We start from the raw sequence: 14412 nt of genomic DNA, 5'->3' as shown, positions 1-14412 counted from the left end.
TCACCTTTTGAATAATTTCAGTAGGTGTTCTTAGAAGTCATGTAAAAGCTGAACAATGAAATGAAATGGGGCTGCTTTTGTTTCTGTGTTTCTCCTCTTTAGCAATTTTGCTATTACCTACTTTTTAAGATGTAACCATCAGGCCCTGAAATGTTACACTAAAAAGAAAGATCTTGAGGAAGGAGGCTGTGGAAAGCCATCGTATGTTTTATAGCTTTGTTCTAAGAATAACAATTGATCAGCCTGAAATACAGGCTGGGAGTCAGGTATTCTCAAGGTGTCTCACAAAAAACAAAACAGAGTACAGCGGTACCTCCGGTTACAAACCTAATTCGTTCCAGAGGTCCATTTGTAACCCGGAACCGTTCTTAACAGGAGGTGCGCTTTCGCTAATGGTGCCTCCTGCTCCTGCTGCGCTGGCAGCGCACAACTTCCACTCACATCCCGGGGCAAAGTTCGCAACAAGGGGCATCTACTTCCAGGTTAGCAGAGCTCGTAACTTGAAGCATTCGTAAAGAGGGCGGTACGTAACGCGAGGTTCCACTTTATAGTACCAAAAACTGAAAATGCAAGTTAAAACAAAACACGCACAATAAGCATGCAACATAAACCTTCCTTAACGGAGAAAAAAACTGTATGCAACTGTAGCCTCCCATTTCCTACCAAAGTTTTATCATGGCCCTAATTCTTCCTGGGGTATGTTTTGGAGCATGGACTAGGGCTTTCGTTTGTGTCTTTACTGAGCGGGCCTCTGTGCACGTGCACAGATCATCAACAAAAATGGGGCTTGGGGTGGTGACCACAACAGAAGTTTCGTAGAAAAGCCGATGCCCATGTGACTTGCTGGAACTGCCAGCTCTACTTCCCCACACCAGAAACCACATCCTTGTTTACATAGAGGTTAGAGATGAGTCACATACTCCCTTGATGCATTGCACAGCCCGCCAAAAAGCTGTCTGTCTTGCTTTCCTGCTGCTACCTTGAGGGGCCTAGAGAATTAGCCTCAGAAGGCAGTGTCCTATTGCTATCACGTACAGATAGGGAACTGCCTCTTCACCCCCTTGCACTCTTATAGGAAATGTCATGAAATTACTAGCACAATGTTTTGAAGGTGATCTGTTTGTGTTTGATGAGTGATGCTGGGGTCCCCACCCTTACACCGCCCCATGTGCCATTTTCAACATCCTGCTGTTTATGGGTACATACAAGGCTGCCATACAAGGCAAGCCACCTTCTTCTTACCTGCTAATTCCATGCTTCCTTGAGGCAGGCATGGATCTTCTCTTCATGCCATGGAGGCTTTCAGTATTACAAATCTACTACTTAACTGGGAAGGTTAAGAAGGTTAAGGGCCACTGCCATTCCATCATATGGATGTCTTGCAAGGCAAGCTGAAGCGGGTGCATTGGGATGCCATTAAAGGCAGCTGGGCACAAGTCAAATGGATTTGACTGTTGGAGCACAATGTACGGTACTCTGTGCACAATCCCCAGAAGGAATAGGAGTGGCCCATGAGGATTTGAATGGGGCTTGTGCTATTGTCTTATTATAGTTTTGGAGGGTGCTGCTGGAGTTTGTCACCTCTGGCACCAAGATATGGTGATGCAAAAGCAGCCACCATTACTCCCCACACTGGAGCTTTTATGGCTACAGTTCTTACGGACCCCAGTTTGGCTTGCGGGTATTGTTGCTGTTTGTTTTATGGGTGGCCTGTGGAGTCTTTGTGGCTCCTGTTTGGCTCAGAAAAGAGAAGCCCTAGTGTTTGATGCACCGAGGGTGCAAGAACGTCTTTCCAATTCCTGAAGCATAGGTGGTAGCAGTGGTTGCGAACAGGCTGTGGAGGCAGGAGGGAAGATTCAAAGGGCGGAATATGAGAGAAGTAGGAAAAAAGCATGCATGGGAAGGGAAGCAAGGGGAAGAGGGAGGGGAAATGATTGCTGGAAAGTGTAAGAGAAGCAGGAGAAAGTTGCTGTGTTTGGAGAAGCAGCAGAGGCATCATCCCAAGACGCTTCGCTATGTACAAAGCACTTGCTACTCTTGGGCTTAGAAACTTTTTCCCATATGCTATCTCTTGACCTTGTGGTCCTGTGTGGTTGTCACAGGTCTCTTTTCTTCCTGGCATTTCTCTTCTACTCTCACCTTTGAGTGTGGTGATGATCTGAGCCTCATTCTCCTGTCTCTGCCACCACTGGCTCCACATCGGGAATGTGCCTCCCCAAAATACTATTCCCAGGTAAGGGCTGCTGACAAGCATCCCAGGATAGCTTCTTCTCTCCGTCTCCCTCAGTGTAAGTTGATTGGGCTGGGTGGGAGATTCAGGACATGGCATGTAGCTCAGTAGAGTCATTTGGATTTCTTTGTTGCTGAGCTTTATAAACCAAGTCCCCTGATTATGACTGGAATTCTCTATACTTGCCACAAATGCTAAGTTTTCTCGTTTCTTGCACAGTGACCCCTCTCCCAGCTGCTTCCTGAACTGGCCCATCCCAGTCCTTTCCAAACTCAGGAGGCTGTTCTCTCCTCTTCTTCCTGCCCCTTACGTTATTTTCTTTTGATCTGACTGCCCCAGAGCCATGGATAAGTTTGAACCACGCGAAGCCAACTTACTGATTTCAGTTTGTTATGCCTTAATGAGAATTGATGCTTGAATCTCGTAGAGTCTGAATATGGTGTTGCTTCGGGATCCCTGTGGGTGCTGCATATTGAATCCTAACTTCTTTTCAGTTAACAGCAGTATTTTGAAGTAGAGACCATATAGGCAACTCAAAATAGCAAGGGATTTTGGCACTTTTCAGTAATTGGTTTCAGATATCTGTGACCACCCCTCAGCTACTTTGCCTTCCAAGGTAATCCACTTTGCTGCAACCTTTGCTTCTCTGATGCTCCCAGAGCTGGCATCTGGTTGTTTTTCTACACTTGCCCCTGGAAATGGTTGCACACCTGCAAAGAGTTTTTGTGATGTTGAAAAATCTGTAAGATCTGACTTTTCAGCGCATCTGTCAGTTTCAGTACTGGCTCTGATCAGTTTCATTAGCTGCCTTGTTGTGGATTAGCTGACAAATAATGGAACTGTGGCTCCCAGTTTCAATCGGTTTTAATTGTTAGATTACTCAACTAAAGCTTTTGGTGACCCAGCCTGTGCAGAAACGAGCTGTGTGTGTGTTGCAGAAATAGCACCAAACAAAAAATCAGGGGAGAGAGAAAAAGTAGAAATAATAGGCCCACTACTTTTCCAGCTGTAAACCAGATAAAATAGCATTAAAATGTTTTTCTAATGGAATAAATGACTCTGGGAGGAATTTAAGGTAGCACTATGTCAAATGTTCCATCAACAAAAGCATTTCAGCTTCCCACATGGAACAATCCCCATACACCTCCCCCCCCCCATGTGCTGTTCTGATGGTTCCCCCGAGCCAGTTTGGGGGTATGGGTGCAATAGCAGGCAATGGTGTGAATAGCCCTGTTGACCCAGCAGAAGTCCTTGTTTTGGCTTCTGCTTGAGAACTCATCTGACCTCTCAGTGTCAAGAGGGCAGGTCCTCATAGTTCAGGTAACACTGTACTTGCAGGCTGAGTAGGTGTGTTGCAGCCACAAGCCTTAGCCTCAGCTGCTAACCAAAATCTGTCCTGTGGGGAGGTTTTCCTTTCCTGACCCTAAATATGTGATCAGTCAGGTCCCTCTGGGTGGCACATGATATCAGGGTTACATGTTTCCAAATTATAATTAATTATATGGTGCTTTTTAGCCAAAGGGCCCCAAACAGCAGCAAACAGCAGCATGAAAAGAACAAAATATTCAGTAGAGTGCAATAAACTGCCATAAATCAACAGCAAGCAAAATGGTACAAGGCTACAAAAAAGGAGGACCAAAAGAAAGCCTTTCAAAGCAAGAGGATTAAAGGGTGCTCTCGCCAACTCTACATCTGGCACATTTGGTGGCTGGAAATCAGAATAGGCAATGAGAAATACTAAAGAAGCTAACCCCAGCTAGAAGATTTCAGGGTGCCCAAGAAGTGTCTGCAAGCTTGGGAGCCAAATGTTGATTGCTGTCTTTGGGTTTGGAGCTGGGGGGTCGGGGGAAAGGCCACCTTCAGCACTTATATCTGCTTGGTTTGTTGTACTGTGGGGGAAGAGAACCATGATGCACAGCTTGCAGACGAGAGGAAAGCCACACACGCCTCCCTTGGAATGCTGAAGACAGCACACAGTGGGACCATCCCAGAGTTTTTGAGTACTGGAGGAATAAGAAACTGATCTGGGGTTCACTTGGTGCAAATCAGCAACTTCAGTTATGAAGCTGTGCTACATGCAAGGAAAACTAGGTGCTTCCAAATCTGTCTCTCTTTTCTGCTTATAAGGTAAGCGCTTGTTGGGTTGGGTCAATGATGATCTCTCATTTCTTTTTGCAGCTGACCAGGTATATGGTGACCAAGACATGCATGAAGTGGTCAGGAAGCACTGTATGGACTACTTGGTGAGTGACGGCAGGAATCTAGAGGAGGGTGGGCTTCTGCCTCCACCTCTAAGCCTGACCTTCAGGACTGTGTGTAGCAAGCATTCTGTATTCTGTGAGCACAGGCAGCCAATAAAGAACAGAGTCTTGCCAGTCTAAATCCCTGGCTTTCGCTTCTTCTCCAGCTTGTTACTTCTGGGCACTAAGGACATTCTTCCTATGAAAATATTATACCTTCCCTCCTTTGAAATGGTACAACTGATGCTACAGCCACTGTTCTTTCTCCTCCTCTCCCAACCACCTCTAAATTATACAGATAAATACACACACATAGGTATATGTATATCTCCACTCTTAAAATTGCAGTTCAGGGAGCCATGCATAAACTGCTTGAAAGGTGTTTGGCAGGCCCTTCCCTTGTGAAATCCTGTTGGCACTGAGGGGACTCTTAAGCATTACTCCAACTATACTGAAGCTGCTGCTGCTGCATGTATGTATCGTGTGTTTACAGCTTCCATGTGACTGGGGTAATAATGTTAAATGTCCTAATTCCATGGTTGGAGCACTTTACACATTATGCCCAATGGCCCAACATGATTAAGTTGTTCAACCACTGCCCCATATGTGTGGAACCCTCGTTGAGCAAAACAGTTCTAATACAGCATGGGCGCCCCTTGTTCTCTGCAGGTTCAGCTCTCCTAATGGGTTTGTGCCAAGAATCCTTTACTGGAAAGGCTCTCCCACCTCCCCATGCTGTTTCTTGCCCCAAGTGGGAGCCTTTCTCTGTCCTTCTAACCTTGAGGCCCTTTCACATTGCAGATGAAGAATGCCGATTACTTTTCCAATTACGTAACAGAAGATTTCACCACTTACATCAACCGAAAACGGAAAAACAACTGTCACGGCAACCATATTGAGATGCAGGCCATGGCAGAAATGTACAATCGACCTGTGGAGGTTTACCAGTATGGCACAGGTATGCATGGCTCCTACCTCCTGTCCCCTAACTCTTGCCCATGCCAGCCATGGACTGGAGATGCCAGCCTCTCACTGAGAGCAAAGGGCAGGGATTATGCTACACCTTGCACTGAGCTGCCATCTTTCCCTTCCAGAGCCCATCAACACTTTCCATGGCATCCATCAGAACGAGGATGAGCCCATCCGAGTGAGCTATCACCGCAACATACATTACAACTCTGTGGTGAACCCCAACAAGGCTACCATTGGTGTGGGACTGGGGCTGCCCTCCTTCAAGCCAGGGGTGAGTCTTTCCTGGATGGGTTCTGGGGAAGGGAGGTCTCTTTAGCCGAGGAGTTCAGTATCCCTCACTACCAGGGTGTCCTCTGGGGGTTGAAAAGTTGGGATGTGGCAAGGTAAGGCTTGATGGATAAAGAGAGGGCAGGGGGAAATCAGTTGACTAAGATGTGTGCCTGATTGTGTAACTTTGCAGTATGATCTGTGTATTTTTATTTTTATAAAAGGTTTCTAACTCGTCTTGCTGTTATCAGCTACTCAGCTTGGTGGTGTTGCATGAATTTGAAATAGAAAATCTTGCTTTCCGAATTTGCTTCCTTTGTTAATTGGTTGCAGCCATTTCAGGAAGAAACCATGGAGGGAGATTGGACAAATCATGAATTTGAAATGTTCCCATAGGAAATAATTTAAATGCTTGCCTAACGAATGATTTCCTGGGAAAGCATTGTGTTCAGAAAGTGGGACCAGCATGTGTTTATATCCTGCCTTATTGCCTAATAACTGGGCTCCAACGCTACTGAGAACAAGCAAAAAATAATACATAATAGCATGGGGCTTTGCACAGGGCTGTTCTCAGGTACTGGCAACTGGCTGGTTGGTGCTGCCTGCAAACCCTCTTTTGGCCCAGCTGCATCTTTACCTGCCACACCCCTAATGTTATGTTTGGTGCCAGGTGTAGAGCAGGTAGGGCATGGCTTTAAAAATGCCCTTGCAAAGCAAATCAGGCAAGTGAGTCAGAAGTTCCCAGTTGCTGCTGCTAGTACAATGACTGTTTCAGCTGCTACCCTTTGAAAATTCCATGGTGCCTGGACTATGCAGAATTAGACAAGATGACAGGAAGGATTTGAAACCTGTGGGATCAGAGATTCTCAGAGGACTGGAGTAAATATGTGAACTATCTGAAAAGCAATTGTAACCAACAGATTACGCTAGTGGGATTGCAGGAAGTTTTGTAAGGAGAACTGTGAAATATTGCAGAAAAAAGTATGAAGAGAACTATTAGTGAAGGACTATTAAAAGTAATAGTGAAATTAATGAAATGCATATTGATAAAGATTGAAAAATCTTCAGATGTGGTTGATGGAAGTCCAAAACACTGAATAAGATGAGAAAATATGTTGTATGGTTTTTTTGGAAATTTCATGTAAAAATCAATAAAAATATATTTTAAAAAAAGAAAATTCCATGGTGCCAGGAGTGGCCCGGGACATTGTGCTGCTAGAGACAAAATCCCCAGTGCAGCTCCCCCCACCTCCTGCCCCTCACCGTCTCCTAGTTCCCAGCACTCAGCACAGCTGGGTGTCCGCCATTACCAGCTGCTTGCTGCCTCCTGCTCCTCAACCCCTGAGGTAGCACACCCCTCTACTCACCCCTGGAGTGTGCCGCTGCAGCTGCTGGGGTCAAGGAGCAGAAAGTGGCAAGCCTCCACCAGCAGTGAGTGCCCAAGTCATGGCTAGTGCTGGGTACTAGCCACAAGGGGCAGGAGATGGCAGCAAGGGTGCTGGCTTCACCTGTGGGGAGGGGGAAGGCATGATGGTGCAGGGAGGGAGTGGTGGCGCCACTGCTGGCAGGGAGGCAGCAGGAGGTACAGCCCCCCAACCAACCACTCGCTCGTCTCACAGCTTCTCCTCCTGCTCTGCTCTCCTCTCCAGGTGGCTCTTTCTGTTGGCAAAAGGCACTAGAGGTCCTCTCCCTCAGGCCTCAGATATTGCTCAGCTTGATCTGGTGAAATAGGTGGGGCTGAATCAACTCACCCGTCTGAAGGATGGGGCATTTTGTCCAGAGTGCTGGGCCTGCCAATCACCATCGCATTTCTGATGTGGCCGTGTGGCGATTCTGGCAGAGCAGGGTGAAGAAGCATGTAAAGAGGTAGTAGCTGTAGGATGCCTTCCCCAGCCACTTCCAAGCCAACCTCAAAGAGGCTGGAGAAGGCTATCTGATGGCTGCTAGGAGACTATTGCCTGTTTCCTCCCCCAGATCTGACAAAGCTTGTCCAGCCGCATTTAAGATGAATTAATCTCATCCTTTCCTTTATCTACTAGGGGAAAATTGAATAGATATGTGCTCTTCCAAGACAACCTTTGGGCAAGTTCCTCCCACTCTCACCCAGATTTCTTTATTTCAATTGTGGGCAGAATCCCCATAGCATATCCTGTCAGCCCAAGGATTTCTCCTCTGCATGTATCCCACACCTTTCCCATATCTGCTTGGCAGGCTTGGGGGAGCCTCCTAAAACAAATGGGGAAGGGGGGGAAGGAGTCCTGCTGTGCAAGCGGAAATCCTTGCGCTGGCAGGAGGCTTACTTAGCACTGTGCTAAAGTATAGTTGCCCCTGTGGTTGTTTTCTTGACGGAGAGGGCTTATCTCCTTTTGCTGTTTAAAACATGCAACCAAACTTGGGCAGCGGGTTTGAGCCTGGGACTCCAGTGGGCTTGCTGAACTCCCTCCCCTCTCTGTAGTATGCGGAGCAGTCCTTGATGAAGAACGCAATCAAGACATCCGAGGAGTCATGGATCGAGCAGCAAATGTTAGAAGATAAGAAGCGAGCAACTGACTGGGAAGCAACCAACGAGGCCATTGAGGAGCAGGTTGCCAGGGAGTCTTATTTGCAGTGGCTGCGTGACCAGGAAAAGCAGGCCAGACAGGTTTGGTTTCTTTCCTCCATGTGTGAAGGGGAAATGAGGGTTTGGGGACATCTCGGGGATCACTAGAGATGGGGAAGTGAGTCTTCCCTTCTGTTGAGACTGGCTGTAATACTGGCCTGGCTCAGGGAAACTGATCAACAAGATGGTTGGCCCTGAATAGCATCTCTACCTTATCCCTTCTCCACAGCCCTGCAAAGCCAGCGCTACCTGCAGCTCCGCCACGGCGGCTGCAGCCAGCGGTTTGGAAGAATGGAGCGGCCGCTCTCCACGCCAGCGCAGTTCGGCGTCTTCCCCAGAGCACCCCGACTTGCACAATGAGCTGAATGCTGCCAAGCCACCTTCCCCTGGGAGCACCGCAGCTCTAGCACTTACAAAGCCCCCCTCGCCGTGTGCTCCTGGTAAGTGCCCCATGGGTCAGAGCAGGGAGCAGAATGACTCCTCTGGGTGGGGAGCAAGAGGGCTTAAGCTATGGCAGGGGCTGGGTGAGGCGGCCATTACATCACAGGGAGACAAGCTTGGTTGTGACTTGGGACATGTGCAGATCAAACGTGTTTTCCCCCAGGGGTCAGGCACATTCTTCTTGTGCACGAAACACCTGCAAGCCACATAGGTCTCTGTGAGCTCCTTCTGGTTGTCCAGGTGACAGGACAAGGTCATCCAGTTTGCCGCTTCCATCACACCTGTAGACACCATAGTGCTATTCTGTCTTGATCCAGTCTTCATTGTGCTGTTCTGCTTCAAAACACTGTGGTCCTGTAGAAGCTGCAGAAGGGCTGTGGTGCAGTTGCCATTATGCACTACTGTGGTATATTTCTCCACAGCTGCTTCCTCACTGCCATTTTGAAGAGACAGGAGAGAGGGGAGATTAGCTATCCAGCAGCCAAAGTGGGGAATGAGGGAAAGGACAAGATATTTATCTTTCCTTACCTTAATTTTTTTTTAAAAAAATGGAGCGCCTTTCCAGTTGCATTGCTTGAGGAAGTTCACACTGACTGTGTTTAAAAACAACCCTTAAAATAAATGAAGTAAGTAAAATAAAAATGCATAACAGTCCTATACAGCAGAAGCCAGGCATAAAGTGTTTCTCCAACCGATAAGATCTAGCTGTAAATGGGTTGGAAGCCATAAATGAGCCTGCAGGGTTGGAAGCGAAAATGGAAGTAAGCTGAACACAACAGAATTAAATATCCCAGAGGCAGAGGGAACTTTTCACTTAGTAGTGAACTTGGAAAGTCAGATAGGCCCACCTGGAAAAGGTTGTTTTACTGCTGAGGTGCCACAGGAGAATGGGAGGGATTCCCCATTCATTCATCCACAGATTTCACCTCCTGTCAGTTTTGGATTTGGAAGATCTTAAGGTATGGGGAGGTGGTCTATTAGAACAGAAAAGTGGTGAGGCCAGCAGAGCAAGGGGTTAGTAGCCCTCCATCATAATGACTTGCAATTCTGAATTAATATTTATCTCACAGCAGAGAGGGATTTGAGTCCTCACAGAGGCCCCTCTATTCTCAGGCCTAAAGGAGGCCAAATAGTGGCACAGTCACTTAGAGGACTCACTAGTGCAGGATAATGACCTCTGCCTCGGGTGACTCCCAGGATCATTTTATTGCAGAGAGTTGCAGGGTGTTGAATTGATGTCTAGTATGCCAGACAAAATCCACACAACCCTAAAAAGGGGACAGGATAGTTACCAATAAATAATGCAAGAGGTTCTGCCTGTGGATTTCTTCATCTTTTGGCTCTGTGTGTGCATATCTCTGTCTAATATTCATCAGTAAGTCACAGATATTTTTACTTTACAGCTATATACAAAAAAGTTTGATAGAGAGATTTTTTATATATATTAAAAAAACCACACACACAAAATAAATAAAATAAAAAACACTGAGATTTTGGCCATCCCACAATATATACGGTGGTACCTTGGGTTACATATGCTTCAGGTTACATACGCTTCAGGTTGCACACTCCGCTAACCCAGAAATAGTGCTTCAGGTTATGAACAGAAATTGGGCTCTGGCGGCGTGGCAGCAGCAGGTGGCCCCATTAGCTAAAGTGGTGCTTCAGGTTAAGAACAGTTTCAGGTTAAGAATGGACCTCCAGAACGAATTAAGTACTTAACCCGAGGCACCACTGTACTCTGGTTTCTATCAAGGGACAACCTGAGAATAGGTAAATTATGCCAGAATATGGTCAGACTAATATACATGTCAGGGTTCAGAATCTTTTATCCATCACAGGAAAACACCTGCAAACTTGTTAAGTTTAAATTGCCTTTAAAGGAATACCAGGGGGCAGGGCATTGTTGGGGAGTGTGTTGAGAATTGACCCTTAGGAGATGAACATCCCCTTTGCATGCAAATAATTCTACCATCGATCTGCACACCTACCCAGGTACAAGCAGCCAGCTTTCTGCAGGCGGTGGCCGAGCAACCCCTCCCTTAGTATCGTTGTATCCAGCCCTGGAGTGTCGGGCAATAATGCAGCAGATGTCACCAACAGCATTTGGTAAGTGCCCTCCCTTGAGCCAAGCATTCAGGCGTTAAGGAAGATGGCTCTTTAGCCATTCAGAACCTTATTTTTTTTCCAGGCATTCTGATGCTGTAGCTGGAGACTCCTTCAGTTTTCCAGTACAGAACCCTGCATTCAGTGGCTGCTTTTCACAATATATATATATATATAACTGCTTAGTGTGTATATGGAGAGGAAACAGGTCAAAATTTGTCGTTCTAAGCTTGAGCAAATCTAAAAATGCCAGGCCTTGTGGGAAGGTGACAGAAGAGGAGTCAGCTTGAGCAGTTATTTTAAGTGGGGATTTCTGGGCTGCTGGAAACACACCTCAGATCTGTTTTCATTTTGAAGTTTTCAGCAGGGTTGCCATATTTCAAAAAGTAAAACCCTGGAAATTGCCTAAGATTCAGGGCAAAGCTACCAGGATTTTCACGAGATTCTGCAGCTAGCTCTCACATTTTCCCTGGCCCTTGCACAGTCACTTGGGAGTCAGCTGGTTTCTTTGAGAGGAGGAGATCACGTACCTCCGTTTGTGGTCTTCCCACCTAATTCATCCCTGTCTTCACACTATGGAAATGGTGGGCAGTAGGGTGGGTGGGGAGGAGGAAAATAAGTGCTATAAAAAATAATCATGGATAATAGAGCCCTGTGAGTACAGCAAAAGAAGGGGGGAAAGAATTGCAATTCCAAAATTGTGTAAAATTCAGATTTTGATTTACAAAAACAAAAAGGGGTGAGAGCTTTCAGATGAACTAGGTTGAGTGCCAGAAACTGAAAACTGCTAACTCAAACAGGAATGCTTGGAGCATTGAAATGAAGTATTTTTTCGCCACTCCTTGTGGAGTCTTATTGTGGCCATTAAGGTGAAAGCATCCAGTCTGGAGCATCAGCGGCTGTGGTGGCAAAGGATGGGGGGGACATGGAACTATGATGCAGTCGACTGCGCATGGTCGGCTGTGTGTGAGAGGTGGTGGGAGAACGGCTGGTGGTGGGAGAACGGCTAGTGGCGGGAGTCTAGTGATCCATGACTCCACCTGTGACCGCTTCAACCCCTTTGTCTTCTGCCAGGCTTGAGTGACTGGGATGACGACGAGATCTTGGCTTCGGTGCTGGCGGTGTCACAACAGGAGTACTTGGAAAGCATGAAGAAGAGTGCCCTGCACAGAGACAGTGGCTCAGACAAAAGTTGATAACTCGTTAGCATCTCCTGTGTTCGCCTGACACCCCTTAGGTGCATGTTTTGGCAGGAAGGATGATAATACCTGGGACCCCTCCCCTCCTCTGCTGCTGCTGATCAAAGCTCCTTCGGCTGCCCTTTTGCCCCGTCATTTTTTGGCTCTTTGCATCCAACCTCCAATGTGCTTGGGGGAGAAGCGAGAGAAGGACTGGACCTCCTCTGCAAGGAGCTGGAACACGCACAAACTGGGGCATGCTGGGCTTCCCCCTTCATCAGCCGTTCCTTCATTACTGAATATATCTATATATATGATCCAATCCTAAGTGAGACCTCCCCACTTTTGAATGGGAGGGTTGCAGTTTGCTTATAGGGTGGTGGGAAGGTGGACTCTTCCGGTTGGGTTTTGGAGAGCGGAGAGAAGCTCAGCTGCTTCTGTAGAAGCAGAGTGTGACTGCAGGGCCCACCAAGTTCCCTCACCCTTGGGAGCTGGGGATATAATAATGTTCAAGCATGAAGGGGGTTGGGGGGCTAAGCAGTGTGTTAACGGTTCTTTCACCTGCCCCCTTTTAACACTAGTATCCTGGCTTCTAACGGAAGGGTCTTCAGTGGAGTGGGTCCCTAAACCTGCAACCATTTGAAATCACTCCGCCTTCATCTCTGAGGAACAGCTGTGGTCATCTACAGGAGGACCACCTCCGTGGCTGCTTTTTCCTGCTCCACGTGGCAGCCTCTCTTCTCTTTCCCACTTGGGTGTCAGTCCCTGTTTGTTCACGTGTGGCCCCTGACATCTGGGAGTGCACCACAGGCTCCCGACTTTTTGCCCAGCCATGTGGTCTCCCTGACGCTCTGCTTGTTGGCTTTCTTGGCCTCTCCCGCTGCTGACTCTTCTATTCTCCCTGTGCCTAGCAGCGGGGGAGGAGGGACGGGGGGTTGGAGAACACACCACTTGTCATTCCATGTCAGCACTTCCTAGGAATGGGCCAGGCCTTTAGCTGCATCGTGGAAAGGAGGTGTTGGTAACAAAATGGACTCTGGCACAAGCTCAGAAGCTGTAGGCGACAACTCTACAATGTTGGGAAGGTCCCAGGTTGTCCTGTGATGAAAGTAGACCTTGAACCCCACAGTTGGGACCCATGCAAATGGTGGGGGAACCTGTCCCACGGGGACCCTAGACTGTTGGCAGGCTGGCCTGAAGGTCAATTAACTCCTAGAAAAGAAAGATCTTGCCTCTTCCGAGTGTGGTGTCTTCCTAATTACTGCTGTGGTTATACAATCCACCTAATGTGGCCATTTATTTTTTATTCTCGAATCCTGGGTGTGAACAAACGTTTCTGCCTTCCCCATTCATGCAAGGGGCACAGCACCAGTGCACTCAACTACTCCTGCAGCTTCGTGTTGTGTCCAAAATTCATGAAGGGCTGGGATTTGCTAAAGGTCCTGCCCCCTTGGCATTGCTTTCTGAGGCTGCAGAGTGGCAGCTTTGAAAAGGGGTGGGAGGGAAGTGGGTAGGTAGTCTACTGCTTTAGGAAGACAGGTTTCAAAGTGGTATTTGGTGCCTGAAATAAAGTATTGATCTATGCTCTACTTCTCTCTTCCCCCCCCCAAAAAAAACCCCTTTGTGTTTCACCTGTGAGAGAGGTGCTTAACTTCCCTGTGCAGAATGAGAAAATGAAGCAGGAAGAGGTGAGGGTGTACTTGAAGTATGAAAACAAAGCAAAATATCCAAGCCTCTTCCTCTGATGTGCTTTCTTGTTCCTACAAAACCCTTTCATGGGTCGCCTTTCCTTGCTTCTCCAGGGATCCCTTTATGCTCAGCTCCCATGATTCCCCCACAAGAGTTTGCAGATGGAGCCACTGGTTATCAGCTTCTTTGAACTGAACGGTGCACAGGGGCCACACTTGGATGTGCCCTTGGTCCCACTCCATGTGCTGGTTTACTGCCAATTAGATATTAAAATTCCTTGACCAGAAATGCCAAATTCTGCAAGATCGTTATAAGCAGAATAAATCATGTAAATATTGCCTTGTTTGATCAAGTAAAGTAATCAAATAGATTTGCAATACACTGCAATGCGCGGAGGATACACACACACACAAGCTACTTAACTGGTAACCATTCCTTTAGCCAGGCCTCATAAGGGATGGCAAGGCCTGTAATAGACTTACTAGAAGACGTAGAGCGCTGTGAAGAAGATTGAAGGAGGAGTTCCTTTATCTCCCCACCCCCATGTTATATTCACCCTTTTTACCTTTCAGGATCTCCATTTTGGCAACTTAATTTTAAAAATGGAATCTGAGATTCTCAGGAGCCTGGTGGGTTCCATGACTGAAGGCTGTTTTAGACAACAGTCATCCAGTGAAGCTATGTCTCGTA

The 14412-nt window shown here is 47.2% G+C and overlaps 1 protein-coding gene across 2 annotated transcripts in view; it reads left to right on the top strand.

Moving 5' to 3' along the window:
- The window catches only part of OTUD5 (OTU deubiquitinase 5), a 47170-nt gene extending 33110 nt beyond the window's left edge, over nucleotides 1–14060 (top strand). For both annotated transcript variants that reach the window (XM_083483047.1, XM_083483046.1), the window contains exons 3-9: nucleotides 4409–4473; nucleotides 5272–5428; nucleotides 5565–5713; nucleotides 8165–8350; nucleotides 8538–8748; nucleotides 10745–10858; nucleotides 11930–14060. In XM_083483047.1, coding sequence (XP_083339173.1) covers nucleotides 4409–4473; nucleotides 5272–5428; nucleotides 5565–5713; nucleotides 8165–8350; nucleotides 8538–8748; nucleotides 10745–10858; nucleotides 11930–12051 — 1004 coding nt within the window. In that variant the 3' untranslated portion in view covers nucleotides 12052–14060. The remainder of the gene's footprint in view (nucleotides 1–4408; nucleotides 4474–5271; nucleotides 5429–5564; nucleotides 5714–8164; nucleotides 8351–8537; nucleotides 8749–10744; nucleotides 10859–11929) is intronic.
- The last annotated feature ends 352 nt before the right edge of the window (nucleotides 14061–14412 follow it).

This window comes from Podarcis liolepis, assembly GCF_965112155.1.
Source record: "Podarcis liolepis genome assembly, chromosome: 17".
NCBI lineage: Eukaryota > Metazoa > Chordata > Lepidosauria > Squamata > Lacertidae > Podarcis > Podarcis liolepis.
The sequence above is the reverse complement of the archived record's forward strand: the minus strand, read 5'-3'. Positions and strand labels throughout refer to the sequence as shown.